The 20,503-nt window shown below is 36.5% G+C and overlaps 1 protein-coding gene across 1 annotated transcript in view; it reads left to right on the top strand.

Annotated features, from left to right (window-relative positions):
* The window catches only part of LOC129255061 (enteropeptidase-like), a 28,247-nt gene extending 9,304 nt beyond the window's left edge, over window positions 1-18,943 (top strand). Inside the window, exons 6-18 of the mRNA XM_064096413.1 lie at window positions 112-224; window positions 1,006-1,073; window positions 1,852-1,978; window positions 6,391-6,508; window positions 6,941-7,177; window positions 8,264-8,371; window positions 8,550-8,903; window positions 9,057-9,240; window positions 12,380-12,678; window positions 13,307-13,449; window positions 14,753-14,915; window positions 17,386-17,745; window positions 18,939-18,943. Coding sequence (XP_063952483.1) covers window positions 112-224; window positions 1,006-1,073; window positions 1,852-1,978; window positions 6,391-6,508; window positions 6,941-7,177; window positions 8,264-8,371; window positions 8,550-8,903; window positions 9,057-9,240; window positions 12,380-12,678; window positions 13,307-13,449; window positions 14,753-14,915; window positions 17,386-17,745; window positions 18,939-18,943 — 2,279 coding nt within the window. The remainder of the gene's footprint in view (window positions 1-111; window positions 225-1,005; window positions 1,074-1,851; window positions 1,979-6,390; window positions 6,509-6,940; window positions 7,178-8,263; window positions 8,372-8,549; window positions 8,904-9,056; window positions 9,241-12,379; window positions 12,679-13,306; window positions 13,450-14,752; window positions 14,916-17,385; window positions 17,746-18,938) is intronic.
* Window positions 18,944-20,503: the final 1,560 nt, after the last annotated feature.

The following is a 20,503-nucleotide window of genomic DNA, read 5'->3' as shown; positions in this document are numbered from 1 at the left end:
TGTTTTCAATATTGCGTATTATTGTCAATAGTTTGTTCTTAAGTTTACGTTGTTTGAAATTCATTTTTTTTTCTTCAATATTTATCAATGCTGACATTTACCTACCCCCAGCAAGTATAAACGTCTCTGGATCAATGTCATTTGGTGATAAAGTCTTTACGGAAGCTTACAATGACTCATCGTCGGAGCAATATCAAGAATTAGAAACCAACTTTACCGTTGTAGTAAGTTTCTTTAACTTTTAATCGTCTTATAAAAGAAGTAAATCTTCAGGATAGACAATGACAATATTCGTTTAAAAACGAGAAACCAAATTCCATCGCGTTCCAGCAAAATGATAACAAACGGATTTAAGAGGATGCGGAGGGACCTTTCAAGCTTAGCTTCTGTACATTTCATCAAAATTGCAGAATGAAAAAAAAGTTATGGATTATTCCGGTGAAACACTTCCGTGCATGCCTTCATAAATATGCAATATAGGCTGGCTGATGATGTCACATTTCCCTAATTATTCTTTTTGTACTTTTCTTATTTGAAATTACATTTAAGCACTGTCCTTCAAAAATGTAAACAAGGTTCCACTATTGATTTAAAGTGTAAGAAAATCATACTGAAACCCATTTTGTTACACATATTTTACAAACTTATGAAAATGTGAAAGAATAATTATTTCATTCAATAAAACAAAATGTGAATGGGGACATGTTATCATCAGCACACCTATTGCATATTCATGAAGACATGATCATATAGAACTGTTTCACTGAAATAATGTTAAGTCATTGATTAATAAATTCGTTATTTGTATCAGATTTTAATACAATCTTGTCTGTTTTCGCTTGTTGAATTGTATTTTTCAGCCGAGATTATTTTTTTAAAGAATGAGAATGTTATCACAGATGAATAAGACGGAAAGAAACAGTACAAAGACGCAGATCTTAGAAAGATGTCTGTTGTTGTATAAGATTTGTTGACACATCACCATATTCTGTTGAATATTTTCAGATGGATGCAGTATTTTTGAGTGGAGAGTATGCTGACGTTTATAATGGCACATATGTCACTGGTTTTAGGTAGGTAATTGGATGTTGGATGTACTCAGTTGAGTTAATATGGAGCTAGGTACTTAATAAAGCCACAATAAAATAAGAAAATACGAAAAGCGTTTGTACATTTGCATCACTTATATCACACTTTTTTTTATTGTATTTCAATAAGCACGGGGCTGATCAAACAGACTTATATTATATTTCATAAAATCCACAAATATTATTTCTTTCAATCAGTTATGAGTTAAAATATAATTTTTTATATTTCGTATCCCGTTGTTATTCATTTTTCTCTCACTTTTCTTATTTTTTGATGTCCTCTTTCCTTCTCCCTTTTCTTTTTTTTATTCTTTTTTTTTATTCTTCTTAAACTTCCACTTCGTTTCTCTTTTCTGCGTACTATTATTATCATTATCATTATTATTGTTTAATTAATATCCCCATTATATACTAAATTGTCAATATATCATGTCTATCAATATTTATTTATCCATTCATTCATTAATGTGGGTGCGTCGTGGCCTAGTGGTTCTGACTCTCGCCTTTAAAACAGAGGGTCGTGGGTTCAAATCGTAGCCATGGCGTGTTTTCCTTCAGCAATAAATTTATCCACACTGTGCTGCACTCGACCCAGGTGAGGTGAATGGGTACCCGGCAGGAGTAATTCCTTGCATGCACTGAGCGCCCGTGACGGTAGCTCGAGCTAAAGCCGGGGTAATAGTAGCAGTGCCTTGTATCCTCTGGCAAAAAGCGCTTTATAAATCCATTGTATTATCATTATTAATTTCAATTACATTTTCAGCTCTGGGAGTATTATCGTCAACTTTTACGTGGTACTGTTAGATATCCAAGATTTAATCGAAGATACTCAAACAGATTCCGGCAGCACAAATGAGGAAGTCGACTCTTCCATAGCCCTCATAGCACAGGTAAGGCAAGAGATTATTCATGGTATAGGCTTACTCATAAATATGTATTTTTCTCATTTTACCCCATGCATATACGTAATATTCTATTCAGCAGCGTGGCTATTAATATCTCAAAGATCAAGATAATAATATCGAAAAGTTGATTTGAATATATATAGAAAATACAAACTATATAACATAGCACTAGGAATTTTGTTACCTTCAATGTGAAATAAGAAATGTATAGCATTTTAAGGTTTTGCTTATTTTCATAAGACAGTTATATGATGGAGGATTATGCAAATAAAAGAGTCGATAATGTCACGTACTTCGAGTATTATGAAATGCAGAAATATATCTATGTTAATCGCTAGAGGTTATTCATTTGTCTCGCAATCTACTATGGTCAACATGGAAATTCGTGATCACTCTCGCAAAAAGTGTTCACTATATATAGCTTTCTAGGAAATTCGTGATCACTCCCGCAAAAAGTGTTCACTAGCTTACAAGTTCACTAGCTTACAAGTTCACAAGCTCGTGAACTTGTAAGCTAGTGAACACTTTTTGCGAGAGTGATCACGAATTTCCTAGAAAGCTAGTGAACACTTTTTGCGAGAGTGATCACGAATTTCCTTGTTGACCATAGTAGATTGCGAGACAAATGAATACCCTTTAGCGATTATTTCATTCCGCAATAATGAACCTATTTAGTATATCTATGTTGTTAGATCTTAGAATAAGCAAGCACTTGAATGAATCACAACAGAGCGAACCAACCTGATTTTTTTTGTCATTACAATGAATAAACTTTTGATACATTATTTTCATGTCAAAAGATATGAAACAACGTGACTGGGGTGATTTCATCAGCCCCCTCATTAATACTGTGTTGTACATATAAACGCTTTCAATGTGCCATGCAGCTGTAGTATCTATCCATCATGCTTTTTGTAAACAAAAAACAACAAAATGGTTATTAATTGCAAGATTTTTACCAATAAACCAATAAGTATTTTGTCAATAAACCCCTACTTTCACGAGCGTTAAATGTGCTTTATTACTTTACCTCTTCCGATATCCTATTATTGGCGTCTTACAAGCTCAAGCCGAAGAAAGCGTAATTTTCAAGGCTAACAAATTTGAATTGTATAATTCAACTGTTAAGCGGTAAAATTCCACCGGTCTGTAAGTTTGTTTCCGTTCACCTTCCGATAAGTTTTATAGGAATTAACTATTTCATAACTTGGTGAAATTTTCCAGGCTTGAACGAAGCTTGGTAATCTAGTGAAAAAATATTATTTTTGAGAAAAAACTTCCCTGGGAGTGTAAACTGCATCCACGTCTTCCAATAACGAGATTAGGGTTTTGTTCGTAATAGATGCAATGTTAGTTCGGGGATTTATCAAATAAAAAAAATGGCATTGCCTCAAAGCTTCATGGATTTGTGGTATCAAGGCCACATTTTTTTATATGCATGCTACTGGCAAAAGTCGGTGCAAAAATATTGTCTCGTAGATACCTCTTATGTTAATTCAAATTCAACCGAAGACAGTTAAGTGATGTAAACATACATTGATGAGTGATATGACATAACAAAAGACTATCGTAGAAGAAATCGTATTCATGCAAGAAATCACTATACATGACCTGGATGTACACTTTATGCAAACATCGCTCGACTTATCTATCTACTTTGGAGAAGCCTTCTAAATTCAACGTGTTGATTCACCCTTTCATACTATAACATGTTGCCAGGGACGCCAGAGAAGGGGGAAATGGTGCGATCTTTTATGTATCGGTGAAATCCTCTAACAGTGTAAATAAATGCGTAGCAACTCGGAAAGTGTATTATGTGGTCTATTCAAGAAGCGGTGCTTGTATGAATATGAATAGACGTAAAAGAAGTATTGTGATGTGGGACTGAAGCTCACAAAAATTTGGTGTGGATTGGACCATGAATCTGGCCGGAAGGTTTGTTTCAAATTGGTTTCATTTCCTTTACATCACGATTGTGACTTGACTGTTATGAAAGGAATTCCTATATACATATTCGAGTCAAATGAATTACCTCATACTTAAGAAGTCAAGAGATAAAGAAAGTATATCAAACTCTCATAACTGTGTGCGAGCTCGAGGAGGGAGTGCTCGTGATAGAAATGGCGCAGTCACATTTGCTCTATGACGGTAATTAAATACGGCGAGTCTAAAACAGACGTTTTAATCATTTTTATTCGCCATATCGAGGGCACGTCCAATCGCTCAACTTTATTTGCAAGTTCATGTACCTTGTTTATACAACAGCAATGTTTCAGTGTGTGAAAATTAGACTCGTTCAATTTCTTTTCAATATAAGAATTGGTCTTGAAAATATATATTGATGATATTTTTTTATTTATAGACTTTCATTCTTAAAACAATATGCTTTTCACACTGCATTTCCTTAACCCCATACTATCCTTAACCCCGGACTATCCTTAACCCCATACTATCTTTTTTTCGATTCACTCTGTCTTTCTTAACCCCATACTATTTGCTTAGCCGGGGTTAACGCCTTAACCCCGGGCAATCACACAGCTCATAAATATTGATGATTTTACCATACAGAGCGCGATTGACGTGCAATTTCGACTTCTGTGATTGGCTAATGCTTAGCCCCACTTTTCCTTAGCCCTGTTTCGTTTCACACTGCAGTTGTGGTGCTAGCACCACAATAAGCCGGCTAACCCTGCTTTTTTGCAGGGCCAGATAGTACCGTACTATTTACCATGCTAGCCCACTTTGCTAAAACGTAGTGTGAAAACGAAGTGGGCTAAGCTTAACCCCGGGAAATTGGTGGGGCTAAGACCCCCCCCCCCCTTAGCCCCACCAATTTCCTGGGGTTAAGGGAAAAAAGTGCAGTGTGAAAAGCATATTACTCGACTAAGTTTGCAGTTGAAATAAAATGTATTCATTCCATGGGCCTAAAAGCTTCAATATCTGCTCATATCCCTACATTGACTTCAGAACTTTGAGTTAATGGTGTGTGTTTGGTTTTCTGTTTTATTATTAAAAAAATCAATGTATCAAAGGATTATCCTATCCTGCGAAAAATATCCTAAAAAATTGAAATCACCAATTATGAAAAAAAAGTTAGATAATCTCTTAAAATATTTCAAAACAAGCGTTTTTTTGTAAATCACGTAGAAGTTAGTTTGCAATCCTGCATACATAACAAATGAAGATTACATAATAACGCCGCTTTCGGCGAACGTTGGCCTATACGGAGCCCGCAAGCCCCTCGCACCATCAGCCTTCACATCGCACAATTAGATATTAATTCGGATTGTATACGATAACGGGCGTTATGGTATCATTATTATCATTATTATTGTTATTATTATATTATTATGGTTGTTTTTGTTGTTATCATTACTCTCCTAGTTTTAACGATTTCGTCATATCTTCTTTTTCTGTAGTAGTGTAGGTATTGCCATACGATCACAATAGGGCGCCGTACCGGAGGCGGCGATAGTCGTACATTGATAATTTAGAATAAAATGTATATTTTTTAAAATAGTATTTTTGGTTGAACATTCGAGGTTCATAGAAATCGTACGGAGATAATACCGATACAGCCCGAACTTCACGGTCTATGCAAATTTGTCGTGCATAGATGGTGAGGATACTACAGGGTAATTGTACGATTACCGTACGAATTAAGGCCACCGCACACCTTACGACCCGACTGGTCTGCGACTGGCTTGCGACTGAGTGACGGGAGATGGATCGCAAAGTGGTCATAAGCCTCGACAGCGTACACCAAAGACCTTATAACGCGTACACCTTGCGATCCGATCTGCGACTCACGCATGCGCTTTTTGCATTTTGCCATAGCAACTGAGAAAGTGCGCTTACTACTGCGTATGCGCGTTGCTTATCATATACGAGTCGTGCAACTAGCTCTGCCGTCTGATTGGCTGGAAGTTGGATTGAGTTTGCGATCCAGTCATAAGGATTCGACATGTCAAATCCTTACAATTTTCCTTGCGACTTGTCTCTGACCGGTCTGTGACTCTCAAGCTGACAAGAGCTGTGACGTCACATCTCCCCTCACTCAGTCGCAAGCCAGTCGCAAGCCAGTCGCAGACCAGTCGGGTCGTAAGGTGTGCGGTGGCCTTTACGAACAACATAATGTTCCATGCAAGAATCGCAAGCCCTAAGACGCATTTAAATAATATTAACACATACGCCGTAAACCGTAGCCCCCACATTGTAGGTGTACACAATTTTATGATAACGTTCAGTCTCCTCATTATGTCCGCGGCTAAATGTGACCAAAATAAGGTAGGTATTTATAAAGAAATGAAGTCAAGATTAATAACATGATCAGTTTTATTTATGGAAAGTTGTAGCCGCTTGACACCATTCATCCTTCATATTGTAACTGTCTATAGATTGAAACGACAGCTCTTCAAATTGTGAATACGGTTTTGGAAGAAGCCACCGAAGAGAATTCAACGAGTGTCTTGGTAGCCATTGGAATAACTGTTGGTTCGGCAACAGTATTAGAAGGTATGTTATTGATATAGTTGTTCTGTTACCATCAATATATATCAACTTACGCAGGATCGTCCAAAACCCAAAACATCCTAGATATTCCCGATGAATGAAAGGTTTTGTCAAATTTATAGCGATAACAATAACATAAAGAATTTTGCCTTGATATTCAGATTCCTGAATAAATTTTTTAATGAATTATTTATGAACAAAATATAGCTACAACGTTACATATTAATTTGACAGTCATAAGAAGGAAAAGTCTTTCAAACAGGTGACCTTTTCATGAAATAGTCACACTGACAATTCAGTCAGCGTTGAAAAATGTTATGAAACAGCCCACAGGGCCCACATAACGCATCCTCAGATGGGTTCGCAATAAAATATTCGTCTTCATTTTCAAATCTTAACACATTTTACATCTTTGTTTACTTCCTCTTACCACAGTTTCCGTTGATATTGAAATAATAACTGTAGCGCCACCGGCTAGCACACCGACCGCTGCTACAACAACATCGACCACCAAATTACCAACGACCACTGCAACAACCACTGTAACCACCACTGAAACGACCGCTGCAACAACTACCCTGTCGACGTCAACTGCGGCACCAACCACTTCGGCTGTGACCACAGGCAGTCAAACGACCACATCTGCAGAAGCTGAAGTAACAACGTTATCTGGTAAGAAGCAAATATTCTCCATTAATTTTAGATTATTAAACTTTTGTCTAAATGACTTTTATTCTATATATATATATATATATATATAAATGTGTGAAGTTATACATGTACTACAGCTTTGGCAACTCTTATATATTTAAATATATATATATATATATATATATATATATATATATATATATATATAATGAAATAACGAAGTATGTCCCCCGTCACGGAAAGAAAATAATAATCAAACTAAATGAAGAATAGTCAAAGAATGCTCAAATATTCCACTTTAACTAGTTTCGTCTTTAATTCTTATATATATATATGTATGTAGACTTTTTGAATAAAGGTTCCAAGTTCGTTACGAACTTTTTTCAAGCTTGTGGAAATCGTGCCAAGTTTAGCAACTAGTAATGGTTATAAATTTATTCTATAAGAGGTCTACTGTTGTTTGCCTCTTAAAAGTATACATCGTTTCTAATTTGCCAACATAGAAACATCCATAATGAAAAGCACTGGTCTGTGTTCTAACAGAAAAGCGCCGGAAACCATTGCAACAATTTTACCACAACATTTTAAAAATCGCCTCTTCCAATCTGAATCAACAGCACATCTCATTTTGTCCATAGCAGGCTCAGCATACAAATGCATATAGGGTCAATTTACTACCCTTTAGAGTAAGTGACGTAAGATGTGTCAGCGGGTGAGATGAACCCTCCATTGTTTCTGAAAAACTATGCAAATCTCAAATGACTTTAAAACATCGATAAATGGAAATGGTTCTAATCGATCAAGAAAGAAAATACACATTTTTGGTATAGATCTTCATGAAACCTTGTGAAACATCGGGAACGTGCACCCTAGATTGGTTAAATGAAAAAGAAGTTGTGTTGGTTTATTTCTGTTCTTGATAAAAGTTTACATGGACATTGATAAATGAAACTGGAAAGATCTCATTATCATTATTGCACTCTACATTCAGTAGGCTAAATTGTGCTCAACTTACAGATTTAAAAGGAAATTCAAAATGTATAAAACTATTAAACAAACTTGTTATATTTACGGTATTTTCACCGATCATCAATTCGATTCTTTCAGATAATGCGACGTGTGACTTCAAGTGTGGAGATGGTAAATGTATTGTGTCTGATAACATTTGCAACGGGGAAAATGATTGCTCGGATTTCTCTGACGAAGATCTATGTCGTAAGTGTTATGACGTTTATTAAATCTGTTAAATCGTGAATAGCAATGGAATTCAAGAAAACAAGACCACATTATCCACTATTATCACTAAATGATAAATGCATTCGTATTTCATTTTTGTTTCCGATGTGACAGTTTTTATATTTATCTATTTATTACTATTTTGCTTTGTTTCCAGCTCAATGTAGTGATGTCCGTTTCCCTCGGTGCGGAGAAGTTCTTTCTTACAATCGGACTTACTTCCCAAACCCATCAGCCCAAGACCTTGATACTGCAATCAGTTTGATTGAAGAAACAACCATCATGGTAGAATGTCATGAAGACTTTCTGCTTCTCTTCTGTGGTATGCTTTTTGCTGACTGTCCACATGGCGGTCCTTCTCGACGCCCTTGCAGGAGTCTATGTGAAGAAGTTACAGATGCATGTCGAGACTCCTTCCAAGCAACAATGAATGCAGAATGGCCGATAAATTGTCAACTACTAAGCAACGACGACAATCTGGATGAATCCTATTGCGCTGGTGGAGAAGGTGGTAAGTCACATGCCAAAAAGTACATTCATTCCCTTTTCACATATTTTCAACTATTTGCAGTGTTCAACGAATGTTCCTTTAAGCGGACATCATTCAGAATTCTTGATGACATATTAATGTGCATCTCCATTTTCACGTTTTTCATGTCCATAGATCTCACAGGAGAATCAATGTGCGGTACCCGTCCCGCTGTAGATGACTATCAGTCTAGGATAGTGGGAGGAGTCAATGCTGATCTAGGGGATTTCCCATGGATCGCTTCTGTTCGGATGGGAGGTTACTTCTGTGGTGGAACTCTGATCAGCAATCAATGGGTCTTGACTGCAGCCCACTGCGCGTGAGTATTCTGGTGGTACGTGCGCCCCATTTTGGCGACCGGTGACCCCTGTTTTTTTTACTCCTTCCTTTTTTTTGTATTATCCACTTTCTTGTAGTATATTTGAGTTTAGATTCATATGGACTAAAATGGTACATGGACTGTCGATGACGTTTCACGTTCTGTTTTGGAAACCCTATTGTCATAAAAGGTGGAAATCAATTTCTTCAGAATTTAGACGCTGCCAGTCCAGCATTTGCCTTCATGTCTCACATGCAATTGTACATGTAATGTTTATTAGTAAAGCGTCTTTTGATTTGTGCTATTCATGATCAGCCAAGTAGAAGTGGATACAATTGGATGTTTTAAGTAGTCTATTGTGTGTTGTTCTAAGTAGTCTATTGTGCCAACACCCTACCACTGACACCACAATAGTGTATCTTCTAATGAAAAGGAATTGCTTGCTCTACTGTGCTATGTGTTAGATGCCCCAGACATGTCAGAAGAAAAACGCATTTTTTTTAATGGCTTTCAATAAATTTCTACTGTGCCAGTTGATTTTCTTACATGGACCAGAACAAAAATAACTTGAGTCTAATTTGCTCAATGTATTCCAGTTTCAGCAAAGTATCAGTTACCAACTGAGCCAACACACTGGTCTTCTTCAACCAGTGCATTAAGATGGACAATAGAATTTCAAAGGTACTGTACGTCACGCGACTTACTACCAACTACGAAAGAATCGGCAATAAATTCACTACTTACACGTTCTGCAGCAGAATGGCTAATCCGTTCCTTAATCACCTCTTGGTCTGACTTCAGTTAACAGTCTGCTGGCTGGTCTTCCTTCCACTATACTAGACAGACTCCAGTGCATGCTTACAGAATGCTGTTGCTCGCCTGCTTGCTGGTACCATAAGCTCTATGCTGGTACGAAGAAATATGACCAAACCACCTCTATTCTGATCGAGTTGCACTGGCTTCCAACTTTCAATGCTTACCATCGTTTAGCTCCAGGATATGTGACCTCCCCCAGAGATCAACGTCATGACGTCCTAGCTTGCGCGCATCATAGCTCTATGTGCGCATCAACGAACGTAGAGGGCAGCAACACACAAGCGTGTTGCTCTAAGGAAGGTCAACTCCGCTCGAATTTTGTGACCACTTTAAAAAATAAGGTGGGGTTTTGGGAAATTTGTCGAGTTGATTTTTTTTCATTTCTTAATTTCAAATATTTTTTAATGAACAATTTTTAGATCGGTTATTCTGGGTATAAATATTAAAAATATTACTTTTATTAAAAAAAAAATATTTAGCTTAAATAATCATGATTTTGACATTTTTCCTCATTTTAGAATATTAAGCCTGTGACGAGGATACCTCATATCTCTTATTTTCTTCTGCTGAATTTCGCTGCACCACTAATAAATGCATAGACAACCACCGTAATAATCGAGGTCATTTTTCTGGCCTGGGTGCGCCGAGTCTGGGCCGGTCGCGCAGCTAGCTAGTGACGTTGATGATGCGCTGGGGCTTCAGGCGACTCGTCATAGATCTAGCAACTTAGACAATGACGTCTAATTTGCCTGGCCTGATTTGAAGTGTAATGGCTTCAGGGCTGATGTTTATCAACGATGATTGTTCAAGGGTAGATTTCAAATTTTAAATGTCATTTGACTTTTAAGTCTATAAATCTGAAATAAAGGCGCTGTATCCCCGAAATCCGGGTCTAAATTTCAACTCTGAGTCCGAGACCATGGCATGGACGGCGAAAAAACAACCCATGCATCGGATGCATTGCATTGGCTGCGCGCTGCGCTGCAGCTGCACTGTGATGATGGGTTCAGCGAAGAGCTCAGAGAAAATAAGGTGGTTATATTCAATCCCGAAATGCTTTGCGAGTGGTCACAAAATCGTCTCGACGCAAATCACCTAATACAGCCGTCTGGTGAAATCGCTGATAACAACAATCACCGATTTGGTAATGATTTTAGTTTCCTGAAACTTATATTTGTAAAGTTTTAAATAGCAAAGTATGTTTTTATATGTATGTATATTCTTCAACATATTTTTTAAGTTATCTTTCATATTCGTTTTTTGATCGCTACTAATTTGTTGTTGTATTAGATCGGCATTTGATTTCGTTGGCATGAACAATAAAATACGCGCGCAGCTCAGCTGCATGCGCGTATCGAGTTGACCTTCCTTATAGCAACACGCTTGTGTGTTGCTGCCCTCTACGTTCGTTGGTGCGCATCTAGTATTTGTCACTCTTCACGTACCCATAACTCACCTAAGGGGGTGGAGACCACGCCTTTTCATCTATATCTCTTCTTCGTTGGATCTCCCTCCTTTATTCGTCCAACTGAACTTTTCAGATCATGTCTCAAAACACACATATTTCAGCAGATGACTAGTAATTAACTCAATTGGATGACTCCTGTGCCAATGAAAGTTTAAACAGATATATGGTACTATATACATGTACATGTAAATGATGTAGATCCTCGTTGTCATAATCACCTGGTTGTCATATTGATGAAAGGAATTTAAAGTTAAACAGGACTGCATTGCTGTGATTATCGGACCAACTTGTACACCATACAGTATGTACAACAGTAAAGAAATGCTATATTTTACTGATAATTTTTACCATGATTAGGCTGCCACATAAGCTCCCAGACATTTGCCTACATGAATAGGATTTTAGAAAAAGTGTTTATTTCTAAAGAATATGCTGACGAGTTACAGTTTCACAGCAGAGCTGTAATTTTTTTTTCTTGTGAGCAATCATTTCATTTTTTGCTGATTTGTCATGATACTGATGTCTTCGTTACTCGGGCTTATTAGCCTGGTTTTGGTTTTTAGGCACATATTTGTTTTGGTGCAATAAAGGCAATGACACAGGCAGTGAATCGCTTTTAATTAAGTATAAATGTATTTGGCAAAAGCTTCTATATCATATGAATCACTATTTTTTCTCTATATATTTTCATTACCTAAACATATGAATCCACAATGCTCAACTATATTCAATGGAACGTGGTACGTGTTTATCGTATCACTGGACATGAACCAGTTAAACGATAACACTTACAAAAACACCACGTGTGGTTCTATCCTTTATTTCATGCACCAAACATTCGTTCTTCACTCATAGAGATGACGAGGAAGGTAGTGGAGATGGTATCGAACCTAGTGACTTCAGCATTACTCTTGGGATCCGTAACCTTTTGGAAGATCCCGAGTCCAAAATGGAGCGACATGTTGACCAAGTGATTGTCCACCCCAACTACGGTGCTTTCAATGGAATAGCAAATGATATCGCACTACTTCATCTATCCGAACCTGTAGAATTCACTGAATATGTGAGACCAGCTTGTTTAGCTACTATACAAAACGAGACGATGGCGTACAGTCGATGTTGGATCGCAGGATGGGGAAGCATGCACTCAGAAGGTAATTCCCACTGTTACCATATCTATATATGTAATGATTACATTCACACAAGTTTAGAAATTCAGTAATAATATTTCATATTCATTCAGATTTTTCTAAATCTTAAAAAAAAAATGCGTCATTCTCTTTCCGACGAAAATTAACTTAACTTAAACCTGGGTTGAGTGCAGCAAAGTGCTGATAAAGGTCAGCCCGGCAGAAAATGACAGAAAATAACTTTTGGTTAGAGATTATCCCGATTAATGAACTAATTTGTAAGATTAGGTTTGAGTAAATATGTTCTAATAGAGATTTAACATGCCCAGCGAAAATTGCTCCGATGGAAAGTCTGCACGTTAAGTCAAACATAAAAACTAACCTCCAAAACTAAATAAATCCTAATCCTTATCTTTACCTTATTCTGAACCAAAAACTCTATTACAGTCCTAAGTTTAATCGTATGCCCTCTGAGATATTAAGACAGGAACAAATGTCGCAGGAGCAAATGTCGTATCACCCAGCGGGTTGACTGTAAAAAATGTGAGTTAACCTTGGAGCTTATGTTGTAAAACATACCTTTCAAATGATTACATTTTATACGAAAAGACAACAAATTTTTAACATGCTATGATTACACTTTCGTTACCAGGTTCCCTTTCCAACGATCTTCAGAAAGCATTTGTTAACCTCATTGAACATGATGTATGTGCTGACCTATATAGTCAATACAACATTGTCGAAGAAGCAGAGATCTGTGCAGGCTATATTCAAGGCGGAGTTGATTCTTGTCAGGTAAACTATGAAAGTTAGATTATGGAGGTTTTCGTACAACCAATTTGCCTTTAAAAGGGCTTACCATCAAAATACGTATCAATGAACAGGGCCTGGGACGATTCTTTTTTTCAGTAGGAGTGCTGACATTTGCTAAAATCTCAAAGGTGGAGCCACATTTGAGTTTTCCATTGTTCTTTTACATATACACACACACGTGCAAGGGCACCCCCACACACAGGTATAGATATATGCGTGTGTGTGTGTGAGGGTGTGTGTGTGTGTGTTTATATACATTTGTCAGTAAGTTCCTAGCTTTATTCTTATAAAAAAACGTAGATACATTCATGTTTTGTAAATCAGGAAAATGATGGGCAATTGGGTATCTTCCAACATTAGTAATGTAAGCGCGAAGCGCGAGCAGGAAATCTTTATATTCTGATCTGAAACTTTATAATTTAAGCAAGTTTGAATAAAAAAAAAAGCTGCGTATCTGAATAAACATGCCTGTGCGTTTTTAGATTAAGACCGTAGAATCTGGGCATTTTAAAGACATTTTATATTATGAAAATAAATAATGCGAGCGCGAAGCGCGAGCTGAAAATATTTGATGTTCCGATCTGAAAAGGGGTGAATTTAAGCACTATTTCAATTGTGAAGGGGGGGGGGGCCTACAAAACGTTAATTTTCATTACATTTCTGTCATTTATCATACCTACCAGATTTCCAGGGGGTGCTGCCTATGGAAAATAATACATGCAGCACCCCCAAGGAAAATTTGGGGGTTGCTTCAGCAACCCCGCTTCCCAGGGCCTTAAATATGAAATATGTATATGAATAGCTTCATACTTACTACCACCCCGTAAACCAATTAAATAGAAACAAAATCATGAAAACGTGTTATAAGAACTGATAGTTAGATATCAGTTTTGGTTCAGATCTCCTATATACTTGAACAATAGTGGCGTTCAACGCATTCATGTAACATACGACATAAAGATGATAGTTATGGCATTTGCAACAATCTTACCACAGGAATTTGCATTGTACTTCTGTGATGATTAAAATTCCAACCTCTCTATTTGAAACGCACCCACCATCTTGAATGTAGATTTGACAAGGTGACTAAATACTTAATACGCTGTCCTAAAAAAATGGCTTCGAAGGCGCGATATACATGTACCTGCCATGTTGCATAATAATACAGTTTAATTGAGGCATTTCGTTGATTTTTTTTTCATGTTTCAAAGTATGCAAAGAAAAAAGATAATCGTGTATACAACAAGCTGTTTTTTGTAATCATTACTATTGTTTCTTTGGACAGGGTGACAGTGGAGGCCCACTATCTTGTGAGGGTTCTGATGGTCGCTGGCATCTGGTAGGATCTACGAGTTGGGGTGTCGGGTGTGCTGAGCCAAATTACCCTGGGGTTTATGCCAGGATTTCACAATACACTCGGTGGATTCAGGATACCACGGGATCTGTTGGTATGTTTTTGTGAAATTATGAAATTCCTCCCTAATATTCTGTCGAAGCCTGGAAATATTTGATGTGTTCAGTAACCTTAAGGACGAAAGACTTCCAAAACACATGTAGGTTTATATCTCTGCTTTTGGTACCCCCCCTCCAAAAAAGTGCATGTCACTATTCTATTTCATTACTAGGTTATATGAATGCATGTACGCCAAACTGATTGTGATGCGAAGGATGTAATCTGAAACCGTGTTTTATTGAACACATTTACCGATTGTACATCAAAATTCAATATCTGCATAATTTGTAATGTTTATATGAAGTCATTCTCAAGATAGGAGTGAGCTGAAAATGTCAGGGTATGATTGTTGTCAACATCTTTCCAATAGCCAATTACTAAATTGGTAAATTAAGTACTCTAATGGCTATTTTAAATAATTTTCGAGCAGGAAGTAATCATTTGTTTACTCTATAAATTTCTTTGCAGTTTTAAATACTATGAATGGGTGTTCGTCCCAGCATTATTACTTACTAACTTTACTTTACTTTACTTCAAAGATGTTGTAGGACTAAGCCTGTTCATCGATCAAAGAAGAGATGTCCATTGCTTCTCTCCTTCAGACAAAATTACACAGATGCACTACTTGTGTTGGAAGGGAGGGGTGGCAAGTGTATCGTGGAAACAAAAAAAAAATCAATGAAAACACTAGAAAATCGAAAATCACTCAACATCATAGGCAATCTTCTCCCAATGCTTATGAGTCTATTCTTTAATGCATTCACTGAACATAAATCCCCTGAGAGACTGTTCCCCACACATCTATACAGTGCGTATCAATCCTGTAAAATTATACATTTGTAATATCCTGAAGATTTTTCACATTTTAACATTGGTACAGATCCATTTAAGCAAATGACGATATAACTGTCGAAAAATATTTCCGCTTGAGTGAGCACCACTTACTTTAGAAAAGTTAGTGAAAAATGATTTGCGCAGAACTTTGAAATAGTTATGCGAACAAAAGTAGACCTTAATCGTGAAGAACACGTGAAATTTAGGTAGTAAATTTGATTTGAAGATATATTTTACCTTTTTTAACTTGTTTCCTTGCCCAAAACACTTTGAAGAGTGCATTGCACCCCACCCCACTCCCCACACACTGATGCCATCGTAACGATATTTGCTTTAATTGGCTTAGGCTTGATTTTCATTTTGTTAATCATTGTCAAGCTTGGGAAAAGTGTGGAGAAACAAGTATTAAATGAAAAATGAAATGTAAACCCACTTTAAATGATAAAAACTTAGTGAAAATATGCTGGAGATGTCTGATATAAACTTTTGTTCAGATTCAGTTATGTCCTCAGATCCAGCTGGCAAAAAGGGTAAAGGTTGTGCTTACTAAGTGTTGAAATTTTAAAAATGGGTGGCAATATTGTTACAAAATGCTTGAATGTATCCGTTTTATTTCAAGTTTGATTTCGCCCTTTCCCTCTTTTCTGCGCAAACAGATTTCTGCGAGCTTTACAAAAATGGACAGTGCTCACTCAAGTGTAACATTCTATCATAACTTTTACTTTCATTGGATAGATGAGACCCAAACCCAAGATTATGTGTGAAAAAATTACCCACATGTTGTATATTTTTTAATTCCCAGGGCTTTTTCAAAGTGTAAAGTTTTTTTTTATACGCACTGTATATCACTCGGTTAGCAAACGAAAACGTTAATACGCACATCAAGACGTGAATATCTTTTCTCTAGCTTTTGGAATGACCACGTGTTTTACCACAGAAAAGCTCAGAACTTGTCTCATAATAACCATGCAGATATTTGTACACATCAATCATATCACGTCTCTTTCTTCTGTGACTGAGTGACGGCAATTTTAGGTGGCGAAGATGTTCAATGTATGAAATGTGCTTATTACCTCTACGTTGGACACTAACCGCTCGCCCTCTGCTCACCCACCTTATAGGGTGACCACGCTGCCTGACCATACTCGTAAGATTGGGCGAATAATACCATTTAACGAAAGCTTGACAGACGTCCTATCCAAATGTGCAAAAGTTCTTCATATAATACCGAGCAGTTTATTAGACTTTGAAACCACTTTAGAAATGTGCTCCTTGAAAGAAAGATGTGTCTGCTTGAACTCTTAAATCTCTCCCACTCTCACATTCACGTAGAACAACAGATTGGTCATATAATACTCAGAGTCACACCTACTTCTTCAAATCTTCAAAACAGTATATCTGGGGAAAAGCGTAATTACCACTTCTCAGGCCTCAAATCTTGCAATTTATCTTGCAAGAAGTTAACTCGGTCATTTTAATCATATACTCTCTCAGCATTCAAACAATTTATATTTTATTTTTTTCGTTATACACTACCGACTTTTACAAACTAAAAACCTGAGATTTATTTTGTTGTTTGTAGTTAATTGTGCTAGGAAAATAATGTGCATATGAATGACATTTCATTTTAGGTGTGGCAAACGGCAGTGAAGTTAGTACTGTTGAACACGGTGAATCATTAACCATCGTTTCTCCAAACTATCCTGGATACTATCCCAACGACGCGAATATGCAGTGGCTTGTTGCAGGACCGAACGACTATCAGATCGTGGCAAGTTTTCAGGCCTTTCATCTGGAAGCCAGATATGACTTCCTCATAATCGGTTCGGGTTTGGATCCGGAGATTACGTCGTCGCAGTTAGCCAAGCTGTCTGGTGACGAATTGCCCGATGACGTTGTATCCCGTAACAATGAGATGTGGGTCGTATTCACCTCTGATTACTCGGAAACAAGGACAGGATTTTGGATGGAGATCAAGGTGTTCAAAAGAGGTAGGCCTACATGTATGTAAGAACTACTACTGGCTGTAACGTTAAAAAAGATTCCCAATTGACAAAGGACCACATGGCTACAAAAAAAAAGCGATTTCTGCCATGCTTCAAACAAACTCAGAACAGAAAAATGAGCCGTATACTACATGCGAATGTTAAAGAAGTACATTACAGGTGTTCAAAGATTAAAATGATGTAAATCTAAGCAAGTTGGTCTATGCATTTGACCTTAAATATGAGCCAAAGATTTTACTGTTTAAGTCATTAAAGATTGATATTTTGCAGAATCGTATTTCTTTTATTCAATTGTCATAATCATATCAATGCTACAGAAACAAAGACAAAGGCAATTGTACCAGAAAAAAGTAAGACTGAAGTTTTATCCTTTGCCATTTGGAAATAAGCTTGACACGATCTCGGAATTTTAACACGCATGTTCCTCCTTGAACATGATGGACCACAATGAATCATACTGGTGGATAGCGATGTATTCATGGTAATGGAAAACCAGCGAAATAAAAGAGGTAATCGGTTTTTCTGAGTCAGTGTCATTTGTATCTTCAAAATGGAACTAGGTCTACGGTCAAGGCAAACGACATGTACGATTGCTCTTACATTGATCTCTATTGCTTTTCTTGAAATAGTATTTGATTTTTTATACAATACACTGACAATAGTACTAGTAACAACAAGTGCATTGTCATCTAATACTGGCTCACAAATATATTATTGTCATTTATACAGTGCGTCCCATTTTTTGTGGATACTTTTTTATTTTTTTTATTTATATGTTCTCATTTACATCGTCACTGTATATTGAACAAAAATAAAAAACAACAGCATGATATACATTAGAATTCAACATAAAAATTGACAACATTATATAAATATAGCAAGAAAGAATTTTAGATACATGTTCAATAGTAAGCAAACATAATGCCTAAATTGACTTTTCAATCTTTGTTTTACAATTTTTCCAAAAAAATACTTTTTTTTATAACTGCTCTCCATTTTATTTCTTCTAAGAATATTTCAAATATTTCTTTAAAATTTGATTTTCTTTTTTGTTGAAAAATTGTATAAGAAGCTAAATTGATCAATACATTAAAGAAAGATATAACGTTGTGTCCATTACCACCGTGTCTACCAATCACAATGTCTTTATAACTTATATCCACAATTTTAATATTCAGATTAATGGTAACACAAAGGTTACTGAATTTTAAGCAAAATAGTCTAGAATAATGGCAATCATAAAATAAGTGATAATAGTTGTCAATAGTTCTACATTTAAAACAAAGTGGAGATTCTGCCAATTTAAATCGAAACAAATATACATTTGACATCAAAAGTTTATACAAAAATTTAAAGTTGAATTCAGCTAAACGAAATTCTTCAATGAAAGTAACTTTTTTCTTTCCAGATATTGTTATAAATCAAATTTTCTTTGAAATAAAGTGACCAATATTGTTCAACATTTGGGGTTATAAACTTTTTATCCACAAGAAAATTGTATAATCTTTTAGAAAGTTTAACAGATAAATGTTTACTTTGTTTTATATGTAAAACAGCATCATGGTCCTTCAATTGAAAGTAGTTAACAATTGAATGATTTGAGCAATGTTTATTTAAAAAAAAAATGTTTTTCCATTTTTCTGGTATACAACTCCAAATTAATTTCGATTCACATAAATAATTTCCTTTTTTCTTTAATTTTGCATGAATACACAGTATATCCAATTCTTTTATGTAACATTCGTATAAGTCTTCAGAGGATAGCATTTCCCAGGTGTTAGGCAGTGAAATTCACACAATGGAATTCAAAGCAATCAAAATTCCACACAGGACCAGTTCTCTATAAAAGGCCCTAACCAATGAATAAGAACCATCTTTTTCAAGTGTGACGGCAGTGACTACACATCTTTATCTTCATGGTAAGTATTGAGGAGACGTAAGCCTACGCTCTCCTTCAGCCCTGCTCTCCGTTGGGGAACAGGCATGGAAAGCCGCCTGGAGTTGAGTAAAAGCGGCAGCTATCATGGCAGTCTGTGATATATGGCATGCGAGTCGTGCTGACTTGGGCAGGAGGGCTCCTCCACCCATATTTTTGGTATGTGAGCCATACCTTTCTACGTACATCAGGGTGCTGCCCTCCACTGTTTTTTCATTAGGGCGCTGCCCTATCTTATCTACTAGAAATTTCGCTGATTCAGCACACTTTCACATTTTCAATTATTACAGTAATTACTCTGTAAACTCTTCGGTTTATCGAATTAAGCCGTAGTGCTGATTAGACCAAAAGCTTCAGTCTCTGCAAATGTGCCGGACCAAATATAACCCTTGTTAAATTTGTATTAGTTGTCGAGTATTCACCATCCCAAAGATGGAGAATTTCTTACTCTAGATGCTACCATTCCTTTGCCATAGAATGGCATACTGTGAATCTTTCGCCATAATAATGGGCGACATTCCCGGACAAATTATGAGCATGTGTATCTATGTATTAAAATCGTATCGGTATGCCTACGTTTTGAATTATCCCTCATAGGGAATCTTTTTACAAGAACCATTTTCGTTTAAACATGTTAATAAGCATCGATTTGGAGTATAAACTGACATCGCTATAACATGGACTGGCGCAGGCCTCTCTTTATAACCTAGAGTACATTGTACACAAAAGGCATTTTGCACAATGCAGGGAATCTTCTTCACTGCTTATAAAATAAAATGATGATCGATTTGCTCTTGTGTTAAATTT

Source organism: Lytechinus pictus, chromosome 1, assembly GCF_037042905.1.
Source record: "Lytechinus pictus isolate F3 Inbred chromosome 1, Lp3.0, whole genome shotgun sequence".
Classification (NCBI taxonomy): domain Eukaryota; kingdom Metazoa; phylum Echinodermata; class Echinoidea; order Temnopleuroida; family Toxopneustidae; genus Lytechinus; species Lytechinus pictus.
The sequence above is the reverse complement of the archived record's forward strand: the minus strand, read 5'-3'. Positions and strand labels throughout refer to the sequence as shown.